The sequence below is a fragment of the Ictidomys tridecemlineatus genome, chromosome 2 (genome assembly GCF_052094955.1).
Source record: "Ictidomys tridecemlineatus isolate mIctTri1 chromosome 2, mIctTri1.hap1, whole genome shotgun sequence".
Lineage (NCBI taxonomy): Eukaryota > Metazoa > Chordata > Mammalia > Rodentia > Sciuridae > Ictidomys > Ictidomys tridecemlineatus.
This window is the reverse complement of record NC_135478.1, coordinates 183239050-183260126: the sequence shown is the minus strand read 5'-3', so window position 1 is coordinate 183260126 and position 21077 is coordinate 183239050. Positions and strand designations below refer to the sequence as shown.

At 35.2% G+C, this 21077-nt stretch overlaps 1 protein-coding gene across 1 annotated transcript in view; it reads right to left on the bottom strand.

Moving 5' to 3' along the window:
- Slc13a1 (solute carrier family 13 member 1) overlaps positions 1-21077 on the bottom strand; it is a 91857-nt gene that overhangs the window by 18359 nt on the left and 52421 nt on the right. Inside the window, exons 7-8 of the mRNA XM_040291609.2 lie at positions 11243-11394; positions 250-369 (exon numbers count right to left, since the gene is read on the bottom strand). Of these exons, the coding sequence (XP_040147543.1) occupies positions 250-369; positions 11243-11394 (272 nt within the window). The remainder of the gene's footprint in view (positions 1-249; positions 370-11242; positions 11395-21077) is intronic.

Here is a 21077-nt window from a genome sequence, read left to right as displayed (position 1 = left end):
CAGTTTTTGGGGTAGTAAAAAGATGGAAAAGCACCAGACAACTCGGAACCTGTACACCTTTATTTATTTTATTAACATAAAAAGTTGACTTATGGGGCTGGGGTTGTAGCTTAGTGGTTGAGTGTTTGTCTCGCATGTGTGAGTCACTGAGTTCAATCTTCAGCACCACATAAAATAAATAAATAAAGCAAAGATATTGTGTCTACCTACAAGTAAAAAAAAAGTAAAAAAAAAAAAATGTTGACTTACTTGAATCCTAGGAAAAGCCATTGAAGCCAGATCCAGGATAAGAGTAGAAGAATAATAGCAATTGGGAAGGAAAACAAAAACCATGATCCAAAGTTGAGGCAATCACAATCAGGATATCGTCTGTATGGAAATACAGAGAAGCATTCAGAAGAGGCATGAGTGAAATCCCTTCCGATAGTCACTGGGAAGCAGTGGTCCACATTTCTTGTGCTGCTGGACAAGAAGGAAGTTCCGCCATGTATTTACCATTAAGCACAGTAGTTAGTTGTACTCCTTGTCTCCTTTCTTGATTCTGCAAATTTGTAATTATTGCTGCATCCCATAAAAGCAAGAGGGGGTATGTTTTGATCTCTTTTCCCTTAGTTCAATCTGTAGCACTGTACTGACATTCATTAAATGCATAAGAAATGGGTGTGCACGGGGAGAGTGTGTTTTTTTGTTACTACTCAAATCAGAATAGAAGTAAAGAAAGACAAATTATCAGACTTGGGAACTGGTGAAAATTAACAGAAGTATGTGTTACCATTTCACTTTGGAAGAGGGTTTCCTTTATTCTTAGGCGGGGGCTCTGATCTATCCTGTACTGCCTCTCATGGCTGTTTGCTTTTCCCTGATTCTTCTGTCTCAAACCACAGTCATCCTAGAGCCTCAGTAGCCCTTTCTTCCTAGATCCAGATGATGCTTTGGGACTCAGTCAAATGAAATAAATCTGGGCCAGATGAGAAAAGTAAAGATGTTCTTGGGAAAGCATCAACATCTTCTTTATTTCTTCTAGTTGCTATCAACTTTTTAACTCACATAATAGCAAAACAACAGTTTCTTTGCTGACCTCACATTCATTATTTAAAAATGTAAATACCAATAAATTCTCATCTAGTTATCTATTTTACAAATACAGAAAAACAACAGGAAATTTAAGAAATTGTCTCTTTAACATTTTTTAAAGCAACAACACAGTGTTGGAAATCTGAACAATATGGAAAATATACATAAGTAATGAAAATATCACTAACATGCTTTAATATTTTTGAAATCACTAAGTACAAAAAACTTTATATAAATATATATTTTCAGTTTAGTTCTATTTAAATTACACCTTTCATTTTATTACTTACAAAGACCATATAAATAAATGCAGTGTTTCATATTACATTTATGTAGCAAATCTATGTACTTTAGAAAGTTCCTTATACTTTATGAGGGTTTCTAAGTGATGAATAACTTAAAAACTCATAGTAGGTATTCAAAATTAAAGATTTCTAAAGTTTTCTGCAATTTTTGTTGAGCTTATAAAAAGTTACTAATCTTTCTGGGGCCCTTGAGTTATCTTTATCAACTTGAGGATAATTTTTTATCTATGTTGTAGTGATCCAAGGATTAGTTTATTTTTTTTGAAACTAGAAAATGATAAACGATAAAAAGAAATGTTAGAAAATTCATTGAATTAGATGAACGCTTTATTATGTTCAGAAGGCTCTTGAAAATTGCTCATTTTTGAAAAAACTTTTTCTTTAGTTGGAAAACAAAATATGGGGAAAAGGCTTAAACTGATTTTCCATCGATTTTATTAGACTTGGATTTACAAGATGACCTTTGTGATTCTGTTCAGCCTAGAGATACTTGGAAATACTACATCGTTTCGGTTCAGAACAAGGCCTCATTTTTCATTCTCTATACATCATACCTGTACTGCTCTCCCACCTGCTGGACAGAACCCTGCAAATATGTTTAGCAAATATGGGCTCTTCAGAATTTTTGCCTGAATGGATAGTTTAAGAATAAGAAAGCTTGAAAAAGATGAATTTTTTTTTCCTTGAGAAGTAAGGAAATATATAAACAGCCACACAGAATTGTGACCTTTTGATCAGAGTCTTAACACATACTTGGAATGAATATTCTGAATTGCATTCTCTTTGCTCTGATGGCCTTTTCCCATGTTTTTTTTTTTATATTCTACAAGTGAAGTGACTGCAAATGTGTGCCTAAAGCAACACTGATCTTTTCTATCATAAGTTATGTTAAGAAAGTCAATTCTGATAAAGTTCTTTTCATTTATCCAACACTGTTTTGGGTGTCTACTCATGTTCGATCCAGGAGTATTCATGATAGGTACTCTTCTAACTATTGAGGATCCAATAGTAAATGAGAGGGATTTGGTCCAGATTCTCAAGAACCTTATACTAAAATAATGTATGCAGAAAATAAACAGAGAAGCAAATTCTGAAAAAGAAAATTAAACAGAATAATGTAATAAAAAGCTATTAGAAGAAAGAAGAGAATTTATATAGTACGATCAGAGAAGGTGAAACTCAAGATGAGATATAAATTGTAAGAAGGAGAAAGGAAAAACAAGGATTGGCAAGAATGTGGATAAAAGGAAACCATTGCACATTGTTACCTTGTAAATTATATGTACAGCTTTATGGAAAGCACTGGATGCTCCTAAAAATTAAGAAAAAAAATACTTCCATATGATCCAGAAATCCCACTCCTCTGTGTGTGTGTGTGTGTGTGTGTGTGTATATATATATTTCCAAATGAAATGAAATGAAATAACTATGTTGAGGAGATATCTGCTCTCCTATGCTTATTCCAACAGTATTCACAATAACCAAGAAACAGATACAACCTAATGGTCCATCAACTGATGAATGGGCCAAGAAATGTAGTACACATACACAAAATGGAATGTTATTCAATTGTATAAAAGATGAAGTCATGTAATTTTTGTTAACATGAATGGACCTGGAAGATGTGTGTTGTGTAAATTAAGCTAGGGATAGACAAATGACACATGATGTCATTCAGGTGGAATCTAAATAAAGTTCATGTCATTGATGTTGAGAGTAAAAAGATCATAATCAGAGGCTGGGGACAATTGTCTGGAAGGCAGGATGGAAAAAGTTAATCAATAAGTACCAAGCTACAGTTGGGTAGGAGAAATACAATCTCGTGTTCCATTGCACAGTAGGATCACTATAGATAATAATGCACTAAATGTTTCAAAAAAGCTAAAAGATAGGATTTTGAATGTTCACTATGAAGAAATGATGGTTGTTTGAAGAGATATGGATGCTTAAAGCCATTACTTGAATATTATCCAATGTATTTTGAAATAGCACCTGATACCCCATAAAGATGTACAAGTTTTATGTGTTAGCTTAAGAAGTTTGGTGGTGAAGATGAAGAGAAGGCAATAGTTTTTTGATACATTTGGAATAAAATTTGAGAAATGGAGGGAAAAGGTCACATATTGAAATGGTGAAATCTGGGTCAAGACAGGTGGGCAGAGGACTAGGAAAGGGAGTGACGGCTGCTCAAAATTTCCTCTGGGAATGTTAACTTGAGATGGCTTTAGTTTACTAAGTGACCATTTTGGATATGCAGCTAGATAAGTGAGTCTAGAATTCAGAGGAAAAGGCAGGGATAGAGATATGAAACTGGCAATCATCAGTGTGTAGGTGGTATTATAAAGACATGGAAATGGATGTGATACAGTGAGCTTTGATGCATGCTGAGTTGTCAAGGAAAGGCAGAGGTTTAGGAATGAGCAGATGAGCTAAGCACATTTAATTCTGATGAAAATCCTGTGATCAGGGCTTTATGTTTCCATTGTACACAGGAAGAAATCAAGTCCCAAGGGGTTAAGTGAAGTGCTCAAGGTCACCGATCATGTAGTTAAGCTGTATTTTTCAACCCATGAGAGAGTTTTATTTTAAAAACACAACCACCTCTTTTCATTAAAGCACTGTGTTCTCGAATCCCATCAAGATCGAAATTTCCATATATGTTATGAAGTACCCATAGCCAGAATGCAACTTTAAGTTTCTAAGGAAATTTATAAACAAACTTTAGAAATGACTGCACCATAACACAGAGGCATGCTTTGACCTAAAGCATATGTGTGCTTAAATTTTGATACCTAGGAAGATAACATTGTCATCGCAGTTCTTATGATCAATGAAATACCCAGAAACACCAATGAAACACAAAGAAATGGCTTTGAAAGTATGGATGTAGTCATGGAAATTTACAACCTTGTAACAGATTTTGGCCATTAAGCCCCATAATAAGCTAGTGTCTACACTGATTATAGTTCCATTGATTAATGACTGTTTTGATTATTTCTGAGACAAAGCCACTTTTTAGTTTTGGATTTGTCTGCTTCCAGAGGGTTTTTTTAAATATTAACTGCTCATTATTCAGAAGCCAGGCTTCGATTTCTAACAGCGATAACAGAAGTAGGTGCAGCAGCAATAATAGTAGCTACCATTGCTGACAAGTTGTCCTGTGTGACAGGCTCTCTATTACAGTCACATGTGCACTATGTCTTTAAATACTTACAATAAGAAGTTTTAGTATTGCCCTCATTTTACACAGGAGGAAACTGACCTTCACAAGGTACAACTAATGTACAGCAGGCTTGAAATCTGAGCCAAAGTTTAAATACAAATTCTATAATGTTCAAATGTCTTCTACAGTATTTTACAGAGAAATTATTTCTGAAAAATTTAAGCTTATGAAGGGAAAATCCTGGTAACCTTTGAAGATGGCTATTGTTAGGTAATTGGTTTATCTCCTCCCTTTATTTAGTAAAGAGTACAGGGTGGGCAGATGGGCTTTGAATTAGGGCAAGCATAAATGGGTTTCCATTAGCACTCCTACATTATGAACCTATGGTATAATCTTCCACATACCTGTGGCTCTGCTTTCCATAATTTCAGTTATCCATGGTCAATCATGAACCAAAAAATTTAATTAATTATTAAATTAATTAATTTTTTTTTACTCTTTCAGGACAGAAATTACATTCATCCAATTTTTATTATAATAGTGATAGTACTGTTACAATGGCCCTATTTTGTTATTTGTTCATGTTGTCAATCTCCAATTGTGCTAAATTTATAATTTAACTTTATCATAAGCATTTTTGAGTAGGAAAAAACATTATCTGTATGGTTTGGTACTATCTGTAGTTTGGTGCATCCACTGAGAGTCTTGGAACATACCCCTTGTGGATAAAGGGGGATTATTGTTATTTAACACATAGTAATCGTGACTGTGCTAATAGTTGGTAACACAACTTTCTTCTAAGCTGCTTTCTATACCCATGATTTCACAAATGACAACTATAAACTGAATAACATACTTTGATAACCTGAAGCTATGAAATATTACTTGCTATAGTCTTCCATTCTTTATCCAATAGATCTCTTCTTGTGTGTATTCAATTATAGAAGTTGTACTTGTTGGATAATACTGGTGCATTGGAACTTCTGTACCATGAAAGTAGTTATTGTCCATAATAATATATTGTTCTTCCTAAGTTTATTTTGATAGAAAAGTGTTATTCAATTGCTTAGATAATTTCCAAGTACAATCAGTACTTTGTGTATTCCCTGTATGTCTTGATAGAGTTCATCTCAACCAGTATTTATTGATCACCTGCTGTACCCTTTGTGTGCTAACAGGAGAAGACAATGATGCATTCAGCCTTTATAAGGTTGTCATTATCAAGGAAGATGGTGGTGCTTATGAGACAAGTTTATAGAGATGTAAACTATATTTAATCTATATTATGATATAATAATATATGATATAATATAATAATATAATATATGATATAATATATATTTTGATAAGAGGAGAGAGGACTAGTGGCTAAAGAGTAATTGCACAGTTTCAAATGGTATGATAATCACACAATGAAAGAGATATGTTGACATAATTGGCTGGTCTTTCAAGAATCAGAGCAGGAAGAAATGGGCTAATTACATCCTGGCACTTATTAATAACAGTGTTAGGAAAGGAACAGATCAGGGTAGATCATTGACCAAGTAGGATTTTCCTAATGAAAGAGCCAATAAAAACCTATAAGATTACAACAGGAGTGAGTAGGATAAAGAATATTTCTAAGGATTTGACAAGGTGAATAGTGAACTAATTACAGGGAAGCTTAGGATTTTCAGGATTTAGGTGCCACAGATATTAGATTATAAGATTAAGAATGACTTTAAATAATGAAAATGTTCTGTGTACTTCAAAAACAAAAAAGCCAGGAAAAATTAATTTTAAGGTTTTCCCCACAAATAAATGATAGACATTTGAGGACATATAGTTGCTTATCCTAATTTGAATGTTACATAAGTGTATATGGGTATCAAACATTACATGGTACTCCATAAATATGCAAATTTTGTGTTAACTTTAAAAAAAGGAATAAAAGAGGCATTTTGTGTGTTTCTACCTCCCAGGCCCTTGGAAGACTTGTAACCATCACTTAAAATATAAGCCTCAGCATCCTCATGTATAGAGTGAGGATGTCTATATAGAATTTAAAATTTCTGCTTTCTCTTGTTCTCCTCATTCTTCCTGTTATCACCAAGGAGAAAATACCCTTCTTTCCCAAGACTAATATTTCCATCTTTGTTTTTAAGTCTATTCAATTCCCACCTGTTCCCACCTGACTCTGTATTCTGACAAATATGCTTTCTTCTGTTTTTTTTTTGCTTTTTCCTTCAAAACTTTATGTATCTATTTTTAGTTTCCTTCCCCTAATGTAAACCCAAACTGACCTCCCACCCTTGTTCTAAAAGAACACTTTGCCTTTGGCCATACTCTGCATGTTCTGTTCTTTGTTGCACTTGAAAGAGTCACTTAACTTGTTGGCTTCTCCTCTTCACTACATACTTCTTCTTCAGCTCATCTGAATTGTACACCCACTGCCTTTTATTCCACTGAACCTGCTCACACTGCAGAGGACAACAGAGAGAACTGGAAGTTTTTTCTTAGCCATCAACCTCCATGACTCTCCTCTATCACCATAATAGCCCCAATTCTTTCTCCATTTTGAAAATGATCTCCCCTTTCTGGCTTTCAAATCATTGCATACTCCTAAGTTTCCTCCTACCTGATTAACTTTTCTCACCTTCTTTCTTATCAATGTTTTTTCCTAAGAGTCTGACTGGAGTCTTTTAACTCACCCAGCCCCATGTGACCATTTTAAGAATTTCATGTTTGTTTTTTATAGATAAGATTTCAAGGGAAGGCCTGCGAAGCCAAGCAAAATGTAGCAGGGTTGAAATCCCCACAGGCTGCCCAGAGGGTGATTCATGAAGCTGTAAGAAGGAAGCCAAAGCTGCAGTGGAGACACCCTGGATTAAGAAATGCTAGTAACATGGTATGGCTGCTGAGGAAAGCAGTTGGCTGCAGACAGAAGCAGTCTAAGAGAGAAGCTATGTTGGCTATAAGTGACAAGGCCATAAGGTCAAGGCTGTCCAATTCCTTTGGAAATTGTATCTCAAGGCCACGTGCCACACACAGATACTAGACATGGAGCTATAAGACTTGTTTGACCATCTGGGTTCTAGTTTTGATTTCTATGCCCCTATTTCTCCCTTTTGGAATGGGTATGTTTATTCTGTGCCATTTTGGTTTAGGATGTATGTAACTTGTTTTATTTTTATGTAACTTTTTTATTTTGACAGAGGCTTACAATGAAGAGTTTACCTGGAGTCTCAGATAAAACTTTGGACTTGAGCTTTTGGACAATGCGGGAACTGTTAAGACTACAAGGATTCTTGGAGATGGAATAAGTGCATTTTTCATCATGAGATGGATATGAGTTTTTGGGATCAGGGGTGGAATGTTATGTTTTGAATATGATATGCCCCCCCCCTAAATTTGTGTGTGAGACAAGCAGTGAAGGTGTCTATATAGGATTTAAAATTTCTGCTTTCTCTTGTTCAGAGGTGAGATGATCAGATTATGAAAGCTGTTACCTAACTGATGGATTAATCCATTTGCTGGATTAATAATTGAGAGGAACACTTTACTCTGTGCCAACTATAAACAGCTAAGTTGTGGTTAAAGGAAGTAGGTCACTGGGGGCATGCCTTGAGGTTTCTGTTTTGTCCCTGGTGCCTAACTTGCTCTCTCTGCTTGCTAGCTGCCTTGAGCTGAGCATCTTTCCTTCACCACACCTTTCTGCCATGATGTTCTGCCTCATCTCAGGCCCAGAATAATGTTGGCTGACCATGAACTGAACTTTTGAAACCATGACCATAAAATAAACTTTTCTTCCTCTAAGTTGTTCTCCTCAGATACTTAAATTACATTGGTGAAAAAGCTGACTACCATACCCCCAATTTATAACTAACTCAAGTAATGTGTTTACAAATGTCTGCTAAAAATCTCCTTGTGGATATGCCATGTCAGTGTGTCCAGATTAAATTTACTAATGTCTCCAGTGAGACTGACTCTCCCCATTTTTCTCCAGAAGTTTATGTGACTTCTCTAGAAGTTCTCTATCTGGCAGTCATATAAACAAACATCTAGCCCTCCCTTCCTCTAAAGGAATCACACTTAATGACTAATGACCTAGTGATTATGCAGTGTCTTGAATCTAAATCTTCCTGTCACTTCACAACTAGCCTTTCATCATTTGTCAGTACTTTGGTAATAGACTCCTAATTGGTTTCCTGTCTCCAGACTCCTGGAATACCAATCAATCTGAATACTGCTACACCAAACTATGTAAAACATACACAGACTATTCACCCTTTACAAAAAAAAAAATCTGTTTCAGGTGTTTGGTACTTTGATTTTATGAATTATTTGCTCTCATTTTATTATTTTTATTATTACAAACCATCTTAAGATTGTTACAAACTGTGTGGACAGATTTTTTTCTAGTGATCAAAGATATTGTACATAACTGCAGTCTTCTTTTATGACACATCTTTAGGTATCTTAGGGGAAAAATAACTTTTTAAGGAGGCAGTTTTGGAAGTCTGTCTGACCTTGGTTTGGTCCTCAAACTGCTAAGCTGAATTTCAATGTTCTCAACAATAGTAATAATAATAACCAACATTTGTTGAGCACATGTACACACTCTGTGCCAGCACTGCTTGAAGTGCTATTGATTTTGAATAAAACTCAATGCAGGGGGGGGTGGTGGGGCGGAGAAAGAGAGAGAGAGAGAGAGAGAGAGAGAGAGAGAGAGAGAGAGAGAGAGAGAGAGAGAGAGAGATATCAAACTGTTTTCCTGCTATTTCTGAAAAGATAGTGAATTCAGAGAGTTTACATAATTTGTCCAAAGTTACCTAGCTGGTGAGTGGAAGAGCTGGTATTGAACCCAGTCATTTTAAACCCAGAGCCTAAGATTTTAATCACTCTTATACATCTCTTTCATAAAAAATGTGTATTTTGCACATATGTACAAAATGATAATTGGTTTTGCTCAAAAAGATGGCAAGCAGTGTCAAAAGGAAAAGATGACATTATCAGAGTGCATTTGTAAATAAAGGCAATTTTTCTCCAGCCCCAAACACCTGAACAAATAATATAATTTTGAGGATAGTTTTAAGTTTCTATAGCATTTCTAACAAAATTGAGTACATACTGTCCCATTGTAACTTTGGGATTTTGTTGTATTGTGTAAGGTCAGCATTTAAGAAAACGTTCATTAAATACCAAGTTTGTTTAATCAAACTTGCATTTTTCACATATGGTTATTCTCACTTCCCATTTATACTGGTATTTTCTACCAAAAGGGGATACTTTGATTTTTCTCCTAATTCTTTGAGCTTTTTCCTAGTTATTATTGTCACATAATTCCTAAGGTAAAGACATCATTTTGAAGAAAAAGCACTAAATTTCACAATATATTTTAAATATTTTCTAAGTTTAAAGGAAATTTTTCTCAATTTTCTATGATTAGGCGAATTACAACAGACAATTAGGAAAAATGGTTAGCAAAACATTTTGCTCAAAATACTGCAATGCTCTTAATCTTTTACTACAAATAGATTAATGCATTCAAAGAGTTAAGAGAAAAATCAGATGATAGAAAAAAGTTGGTTGATTCATTGTGCAGAAATAGTCTAAATCAGCAGTTCTCTAACTCCAACAAGGATAAAACAATTAGAATTTGGTCTAAATGTTAGAAAATGGACTTTGCAGAGAGGGTCAAGATGTTAAATCTCTTTACTTGGGGAATTCATGATCAAGGATATCAGTTTAGCACTCAGAAAGGGATCAGGTCCACCTCCTGCCTAGGGTATATATTGAATATGTCTTCTCTGATACTGTGAATTTCATGTTTTCCACTTATAAACCAAATGCTTTTCAAAGACTCCTTCCTAATGTGGTTGAATGGTCATAAAACAATTAGTATACATGGAGATATGGACAATACTGAATCTAAACTTCTCTACCTCTGTTTTTTGTATATAATCTTTCATAGAATGCAGATTGGCATTCTTTGAGTCTTGCCTTTTTGGAGAAAATATGTATGCACAACATATTGCAAATAATTTCAGAGAGTTTGTAGAGTCTGTTGGCTCTGTTTCCTAGAGTATAGCTTTCTTGGTTCTGAATCTTCAATCTTTTTCTGTGAAAAGACTAAATCCTGTTTCTGGACTTCCTCAGTGCTGTTAACCTTCTTAGAACTTTGACAATTGTATGTCCTCTTAGTACTTAAAATAAACCTTGGCTGTATTATCAATTTGGGCTCCTTTATAAAGCATGGGCTTCCAAACTATTGTCTTACTACCCAATCTTTTAAATATTTTATTTCAAAATCCAGGCCTTTTGTAATCATTACCTCTGTTCACCATTCATCACTTAAGTTCAGTCCCCAGAGCCTACATAAACTGTCCCATGCAAATGATTCTTTTTCACTTTTGCTAATTACCATTTGCAGAATTATTTGCCATGAAAAAAATGTACCCACCAGAGTGGTCAGCCAAGAGTTATTTCTTCTCAGCTGACCTGAGGAATCTGCAGGCATAATTTAATTCACCAGATCCTGCATATTTAACTGTCAATCCAGAGGGAGATCTCTAGACCTATGACTGTCCTAATAGGAAAAAAAGGTAAGTTAATTCAGCTTAGCATCTCTGTCCGTGGATTCTCTGAACCAGGTGAGAATAGATTTTATAGTTTATGTGTTGTCTATTTGTTAAATTACCAGTTTAACAATTTTACTTACGTGTTGAAATGCTCAGTGAAGATCAAGTTTGTGGAGGTACCAGTAGTTGTTGTCAGTCCACCAATGGTAGAAGAGTAAGCAATAGACAAACACATAAGTTTACACATCATGTGATCCTTCTTTGACCGATATTTTGCTCCTGTGACTGAGTTCTGTTCAAATAGAAAATGTACTATGAGAACAGCTCCCTTTGAGGTCATAACAAGAAGTAATAACATTTTTTTTAATGAAATGACTGTGTCTTGATCCCGTTTAATTAATATCTTTGATGTCATTTGGACATGGGACCTGTTGAGAATAATTATAGTTAGATGAGGTCAAGAGGATGGGCCCTGGCCTGGTCCTTTTAAGAGGCAGCAGAAAATTCTCTCTCTCTCTCTCTCTCTCTCTCTCTCTCTCTCTCTCTCTCTCTCTCTCTCTCTCTCTCCTCCCTCCCTCCCTCCCTCCCTCCCCCCCCCATGTAAAGATACAGTGAGAAGTTGGCCTTCTGCAACTCCAGGAATGAGAGCTCACCAGACACTAACCTTGCCAGATCTTTATTCTAGTACTTGAGAAATATTTTTTGCTCATTAAGCCACCCAATCTTTGATATTTTGTTATGACAGCTTGAATGAATAGTATATATATCTTTCCATCCATAAAAATGTTACAATAAAAAGTATTTAAAGTGATACCTGACACCAAAAATATTTGACATACATAACTGTATTCCCTAATCCTTCATTTTTATATCTGAATCAAATGATCCTTCATCTCTTTCCTTTTAACCATGATTTTTCACCACTTTTCTGCTATTATGGGTCAGTAAATTTCTCATGGTCAGCAAAATTCTCAAACTCTTTTTTGGGAGTTCCCCCACCTTGGTGCTTTACTGGCTGATCTCCAAAAGATACCACTATCACTCCAGAAAATGAATACTTTTGATGTCATGTCTTCTTTGTTTCCCATTATTTCTTTCTATCCTATATCACACAAAAATGAAATTCCTTTTCTTTAAGGATCATGTAATTTGGCTATCTCTTTCCTCATTTATTTGACTACAATATTCTGATCTTTTAGGCACTGGGAACTATCTTACATTACATTTTCACCTAACACCATAATTATCTTCCCTACTTTATATCCCATCAGCATCTGGATGACTATCACTTTCATGAATAACCCTTAAAATCTCCTAGCTTCACAGATTTTTCATCTCATTTTTCAAAGACCTACAATTCTGCTTTGTCTCAGTTACCCTTTCCTATAGTTACACCTTGGATAGTGCATGTCTTCAACTGATTCCACCAGGAAATCCTTACTACACATTTAAGTGTGTTGTTTAGGACTCCCTTGGGTGCAAGCCATACCAACTTCATTTTTGTTCTCACCCATGGCCCACTGTGTTGCTTTGATTCTTGTGGCCTATTTCAACATAGGTTGAAATGTAGGGAAAAATCAGTAACTCTTCTGGTTTTTTCATTCAGCAATTTTTCAGTCAATTTAGTCAAAAAACCAGCATCATTTCAGTAGTTTAGATGAACAAAGCCTCATTTAAAAACAAAATCCCCCCTAAACTAATCTAAGATTTCATCTCATGCCATTCAGAGTGGCAGTTAACAAAAATACAAACAACAATAAGTGTTGGCAAGGATGTGGGGGGAAAAGGCACACTCATACATTGCTGGTGGGACTGCAAATTGGTGCAACCAGTCTGGAAAGCAGTATGGAAACTCTTTAGAAAACTTGGAATGGAATCACCATTTGACCCAGCTATCCCACTCCGGGGTCTATATCCAAAGGACTTAAAATAAGCATACTATAAGTAACACAGCCACATCAATGCTTACAGCAGCTTAACTCCATTGACCCCTTTTGAGTCTAGGGGGCAGACATCAACCTGGAAGCAACCTAGATGCTCTTCAATAGATGAATGGATACAGAAACTGTGGTACATATACACAGTGAAATACTACTCAGCATTAAAAGAGAATAAAATTATGTCATTTGCACATAAATGGATGGAGTTGGAGAATACTTTGCTAAGCAAAGTAACCCAATCCCAAAAAACCAAAGGCCAAATGTTCACTCTGATAAGTGGATGCCGATCCATAATGGGGATGTCATGGGAAAAATGCAGAAACTGTGATTAGGCAAAGGGAGAGGAGGAGAGGAAGCATGGGGGCCAGAAAGGTAGTGAAGTGTGATGGACATCATTATCCTATGTACCTGTATGACTGCCCATAATGTACACATAGTGTATGACGCTACATGGTGTACAAATAGAGAAATGAAACGTTGTGCTGCAATGTGTACAATGAATCAAAATGCATTATGCTGTCATATATGCCCAATTAGAATAAACAAATTTTTAAAACATTAAAAATAAATAAATAAAAACAAAAGCCCCAATTTAGGTAAACCTTCTCTCCTACCCTGAGTCAACCCTAAATGAAAGCTCACAGATAAAAGAAAGCTGGGAGCTGGGTTTTTGGTGTCTTTCTTCTGACTTCCACCACTTGCTGGATTCAATTCTAAATCTTCTGCATTTAGAGTGGCAGGGATAGGCAGGATGAGGAGAGGGCGATATTTTAAGGTCTTATTTGAGTGGTATATGAGTTAAGATATGGCTTTAGTCTTTAGAGCTCTCCAGGCTTGGGGGATGTTCAAAATGACTCCATCTCACAAGCACTGTTACAAGTTTTTGAGAGGCTCTTATCACCAGATGTAACTGGTGCTGGGATGTGACTTGTGGGAGAGTGCTTGCCTTGCCTGCATGAAGTCCTGGGTTTTAACTCAACACTGCCACCCCTCAACACACACACACAGGAAAAAAAGAAAAAGAAAAATATCAAATTGTTCCTTTTTCTTTGTCGCTAATGGATCTCATTTTATCCTGTTGCCAAACCCTTTTGGAAGAATTTGTCTTTCAAATGACACCAAATACCATTTTTCCTCCAAGTTCCTTATAATTGGTCCAGGAGAAACTGGCATATCTGTTCTGTTGTCAGTGATAATATAGCTAAAACTCCACTAAGTAAGGAGAGTCAACCATGACCTTTTATTTTCAAATTTTCCAAGAGTGTATTAAACACAAATCCATTGACCCCTTCTGAGTCTAGGGGGCAGACATCAAGTTCTCAAGAAGGTGTTTTCTGAGAATCTATCTCACCAGGCTAAGTGTGAGATTCTTCCCTTTTCTCTTTCTTGATGGTATGGAGGTCAAAGATAGAGAAGTACTCCAAAATTCTCCATCAATAGCCTTCTTCATTTTTAACTCTCAGGTTAAAAGTATAAAACTTTTTTTTATTTTTCTTTTTGTTTTCTTGTTCTCAAGTCTTATGTATTTGGAATGTTGGAACATAATGTGCATTCTTGATATTGTAATGACTCATTTAACTACTCCATTCACTAAGAAATCAGCTGATTTACCAAAGCTTCTTCTTTCTTCCTCGTATTGAATTACTACCATGCTTACAGTTCTCCAACACCACTGGCAAATTTAGTCACAGAAGCATCTAGTTATTCCCACCCAGTGGATTGGTTTGCTCCTTTTTAAACTTCCCTCCATACTCAGCTTAGATTCCATGGTAAGCCAGTTAAGTAACCTTCTTTTAAAAATTCTAAACTTTGCTTTAACTTCCTTTGAACAGAAGTTATTTATCAAAACTTCAACTTTTGTTCTCTCTACATCATGTCTTCCACTGAAGAGCTAACCATTGTTGGTGAAAATTGTTCATACAGTACAGAAGACTGCATTTCCTAAATTCATGATCATACGTGACTACTGCTATATCACACTGACCCTTATCTACTGTGTTTCTCTAAGTTACTTGTCTCCACCAGGAAATTTAAAAACTCCTCTGTTCTCTTATCAATTCTCTTAATGCTCTTTCTTACTCTTCCCAAGTAGTTTTGCCACCTACTTTCACAGAGTAAACAGAAACCAGCAGACAATGGTATTGCCTAGAAATCTAGAGAACTATCTGCTTCTGCCTCACCTCTCCTCCTTCTCTACAAACATACTGGTGTCAATGTCTCTCCTCCAAACCATCTCTTGGGTCATCTTAGAAACCTTCCTCTATAGACTATTGGAATTTTTATCAACATTTAATAATTTTCAAGACATCTTTACAAAAGAGCATAAAAGAAGTCCATCTTAACTTATTCTCAATTAAATACTGCCCTACCTCATCTCCATTTTCACAGCCAAATCACTAAGGTCCACATTCATTGACTTTATTTCTTTAACCTCTTCAGTCTGTCTCTCCATTCCACCCCAAATATGCTTCCTATGATCATCAGTAAGCTCAACATTGCTAAACTCCATAGGTACTTTTCAGGATCATCTTTGCAGATCTCTCAACAGCTTCTTCCTACTGAAATCTTTGGGTTTCTGTGAAATCTCACTCTACTGGTTTTTGTTCTGGATCTCTGATTATTACTTTGTCTCCTATGACAATTCCTTTTTCTTTATCCTTCCTTAAAACTGTTTTCAGAAACCTGTTATAATCATTTGTCTTTCTCACTTTAGTATTTTTACTTTAAAAATCATATTTTCATTGATTTAGTGATATACTAGACCATCAAACTCTGTCTTTAGCCCAGACTCCTTCTAGACCCATATATCCAATTGACTGTTCAACATAATTTGAATGTCTTTATTGAAACTCCAATTCAAAAGTGTTCAAAACCAAACTCATGAATTCCTTCCTCAAACTCAGTTCTTTGAATTTAGCCAATGGTATCACCATCACCATAGTAACAAGCATTTACACTGTTCTTAGCATGTTATAAACACTGGTCTATATTAAAATAAGATAAACATTTCAATTCTTACAACACACTGAAGTGGGTAATATCAGTACACCACATTACAAATGACAAGAGGCACAGAGAAGTTGAATTAATTGCCCAGGATCACAGTGCCTAAAATGGCAGGCTTGGACCTGGAAACCATGTAGTCTTGCTTTGGAGTCCATACTTTCAGTCACTCTGCTGCATTTCTTGTTCTCCTTAAAAACATTCACTTCCTCATCTCACTAGTTTCTGTCAATTTTATCTGCGTAAATATGTAGGGACTCTGTCTAGTTTTCTCTATTTCTACTGCTACCTGACCTAGGTTACTCAAGTAAGGTCTTTATGAGACTTCTTGCATGAATCTTTACCTATTTCAGACCTGCTTCACATACTACAACCTTGCAAAAATACAAAATGTCATTAAGAAATTTATGAACACTTGTTGTCTTGTGCATGTGTGTATGTGGGTGTTAATATGTACTTTAAATACATTTTAAGGCTGTAGTGTGAAGAAAATGTCTGAAGTGTGCAAGACCTGGGACAAGGAAACCCATAAGGAGGAGGCTGTCACACTAACCCAGACCACATTCTCTCTCTTCAGCCATTCATCAGTTAAGAAGTTGTTTCCATATCTTGGCTATTGAGAATAGTACTGTAAAGAATGTGAACTGCAGATATTTCTTTGCAATATTGATTTCATTTCTCTTGGATATCCAGAAGTGGTATTGCTGGACCATATGGTAATACTATTTTTAATATTTTGAGGAAGATTTATAGTATTTTTCATAATAACCACACCAATTTACATGCCTGCCAAAGGAGTGAAAGTTTCTCTTTTCTGGAGGATGCACAGAATCACTGCTCTGCTCCATATAGATAAGCATGTGTCTGCAACATTTTCACAGTAAAATCTTTTGGCAAAATCACAATAAGGAAAAAATTACTACTCCCTAAAAGTCATCATGGGTGTGGGAATGGCATTTAGCATTACAGGGTATGGTACTTTGGATTGTAATTTACTTTTTAATTAACTTAAAGGTCAACCCCCAAAGGTATCTACTCTTTATCCAAAAGGAATAAATTTACTAATGTCTACATTTGCCTTATATTTTCTACATGGGAATGATTTATATTTGCCATGTGATACAAATTTCCATTAAAAACTTGCAAAGCTGGTATGTAAATAGAATGGCAAAATTAGTTTAAAAATTTTTTATGAGTGATACAATATGACAAATGAAATTTAACACTTACATATTAAATATTTTGCTATAGGAAAGACATCAATCATAAATCAGAAAGTGATGCATAATTTGAACATTATTGAATTGATAAAAAAAGACATTTAAAAGGTAATGTGTATATAATTTCTCATTGACATATTATAACTTATAAAAATACAGTTAAAGAAAAATTGAATTTAATATAAAAGCATAGCTGCAAATATTTGCATGCATACACACACGAAAAATGATTAAAATGACAGATACAAAACAAATCAAAACAGAAAATAATTAATTCCTTATGAATTTACCATACTTTTTTCTATAAAAACATCTTTAATACATGATTAATGCACATTAATGCTACTGCACATGAATTGATGCTTATGCAAATATGTATGATTAAGGCAGGCATTAAAATGTAGAGTAAATTCAAATTCCATAGTAAATGGAAACATTAAAAGATAATAATGCAAATTTAAGGTTAAGAGAAGGTGTTTTTGAGGTGGAATTGGAGATGAACAGTTGAATATGTTGGCAATAAACACAAGCCTCTTACATTTGAATTTATTATATTTGCCAAGGACATGTGATTGCTGAGTTGAACTAGTTGAAGAGATGACAATGAAACAAAGGGTAAAGATTGAGAATAGTAGTAAAGAGCAACGAACCAAAAAAATACAGCTTTCAGGAAAGCCTGAAATGAGCCACTATTTGAGTAGCTAGTGATGCAGAAATTATGAGAAAAAAAAAGAGGTAAAGTTTTACAGCAAATTAGTCTTTAGTGTTCTGCTGGACAGGGGTTTTGACCTAAGACAAAGGGTTTTGCCCTATCCCAAGAACAGGTTGGAATCAATCTTTTGGAGTAGAAACTTAGACCCTGACTATGAGGACACATGTAGGCAGATACCAGGAAATAAAATAGTCACTACATTTCTTGGGAAGTAGAGAAGGAATCTGTTGTGCATCTGTGTATGTGTGTGTGATGGTGTGTGTGAATGTATGCATTTTGTCCTAGAAGGACATTGCCATAGGTATATTATGAAAGGAAAAGTGTTCATGCAATCTGTAAGGAGACTTTTGAGAAATTAAATATACAAAATGTAATTTTTTAAAGACAAAAATATATCCACATACCAGAAATAAGGCTAAAACGAAACATATATGTCAAAATATTTCCAATAGTTATTTATTTTCTTTTCTTTTTTTTTTTTTTTTTTTTTTTTTGGTACCGGGGATTGAACCCAGGGATGCTTAACCACCAAGCAACATCCTCAGCGCTTTTTAAATATTTTATTGAGAGACAGAATCTCACTGAGTTGCTAAGTACCTCACTAAATTGCTGAGACTGGCTTTGAACTTGCAATCTACTTGTCTCAGCTTTCTGAGCCTCTGGGATTATAGGCCTGTGCTACTACACTGGGCTCCAATAGTTATTTCTTAATCATGCAATGAGTATTTGATCTTGATCTATTTTGTATCTTGTACAACCATAAAAAAGCGTTTATCAACATGTAAAAGAATCACAGACTTTACAGTAGATAGGTATTTAGAGAAGACCTGGTACAAAAAACTAAGTTTTCAGGAGAATGATATGAGACTAGTTATTCCACATTTGAAGCCAAAGTTCCTGTTTATGAGTTCCCTCTCAGTGATTTTTCTCTGCTACTATTTTGCCTTCTAGAAGACTCTTTACTTATGTAAGTTTTAAACTCTACTTGTAAGACTTTGCAGGTAACCACATTTTATATTTATTTACCACAATCGTAACCTACTGTGTTTTAATTCAATTCCAATACCACCACTCTTTAATTCTTCCGTGCAAATATGCGACATTCAAGACTTTTCAAGTATGCCTTCCACATTTTCCAAGTAACTGAAAATATTTCGACTAGGACATGACCAAATGCAGATCCTATGACATCATCACACAGATATGTCAGAACAGAAATCCCGCAGGCCCAGTTATAACTCACTTTTGCCACCTGGTGGCCATAATTGCAGATTTCAGTGGCAAGTTACACATTTCCAACCTTGGTGCTAAAAATGCATATGTGAATCAGCATGGGCAAAATAAGTAGTCTCCATGGGGCTATAAAATATAATTCTCTGGGGTGAGTGTAATATGAAAACATTAAGGCTTCTAGTTATAGTTTAAATAATTATGAAGGAATAATTGGAAAAGACATAAGTTCCTGATAACTATTTTCTCCTTGCCAAAATTAGCTTCTTGATATTTTTGGATATTTATTTGCATTGACTTTAATAGTATTCACATGTGACATATCTTCATTTCTCAGTTGCAGCATAACAATTTTCCACTATCTTCGATGGTGAGAATTTACATTCTTTCAGAGCTTCCTTCACTGAATGAATTTTTATATGTCCATCTTCCGAACATTATAGCAGTATCATGATTTTTGCTTACAGCAGAGTACAGTGCTTCAGTGTGTTGTCTAGAGTGCTATTAAAATCCACAAGTAATATTGTTTGTGCTTGTTTGTGTAAATTTTCCTGTTCTCTCCCTCACTTCCTTAGTTTTTTAAGTGCATACCACTAGATCAGTCCCAGACATTCCCTTGTTGTTTAGATTTCTCTGAAAGCAATCAGGTGATAGGTTACTTTAACCACATCAAATAGTCTATAAATTTCATTGACTGGGCAACATTCCTTCCAGAGTTTCCATGCATTGCCTAAAGTTTGTCATTTCTCCCTCTTGCCACCCCCAAGAATAGCAAAAACCTACGTAGATGGTAGCTACTTTAGCTGCATATTGATTATAGGCTGGAAATAAATGTAACTCAGGATTTTAAAGGCTTTTTTTCCTATTGTCTCTGATTTTCCAGTGTTGGGCAGAGAAGTATTCAGCCATTTGTATTTTTAATCTTTTTAAAGGAATCAGTTTTTTCCCCTCTTTTTAAAGTTTTTAGGATCTTCTCTCTACCCATAGTATTCTGAAAGTTCAAAGTTCAATTACACCTTCCCCTGTGTGAGTCCATTTCAGGCATGCTGCAGACACCCAGTAGGCCTTTAATGATAAAATTTATATTCTTTATAGTGGAAAATTTCATGCATTTTCAATCTATCTTCTATTTTCTCTGTTCTTTACCTAAAACTCCTATTATTCTCTTAATCTTATTTCTCCCTATTTTGTCTACTGAATTTTCCACTTATGATTTTTACATCTTTTTAATATTTCTATATCTTGTTATTTATTTTATATTTTTGTCTTCTTGTTTCTTTTGTAGAATGCTATTTGTATTTTATGATAGCAATTTCTTTGTTTACTTCTCTGCATGGAATAATGATATTTTCTTTTCTCAAGTGTTCATCTTCTTGCATAGATTTCCTGCAAGTAGTTGTTTCCTTTTTGTTTGTTTGGGACTCTATCTTTCATGCCTGAGGCTTTTTCTCAGGTATCCAAGAATTTTCGCCCATATTTAAGGCAGTGAAAAGTCGCTTTGAGACACTGCACATGTGTTTTGGGATTTGTTGGCTATAAACTTCACTGTGGTATTGTCTGACTGGACTGTTTTTTGAAAAATTCTAATGTCAGTATGTTTTCATTATTTCTCTGGTGCTGAGTGCATTCCTCAGGGAAGACTCTTCTGGTGTGCTGCCTGCCAACACCTTGAGGGCATTGACCTGCTACCAGGAGTAGTGAAGTAGAAGATAGGGTTCATGACATTCAGCAAATGAGCCCTCACTCAGAGCCCCATGTGTTACTGTGACATCCTTCCTGGACCTAGAACTCTGTCTGCTTCTCCTTACCCTTTTTTGTAACGTCTAAAGATTAGACTTTTGTTTGGTGGAGGAGGAGAAGTGGTATCCAT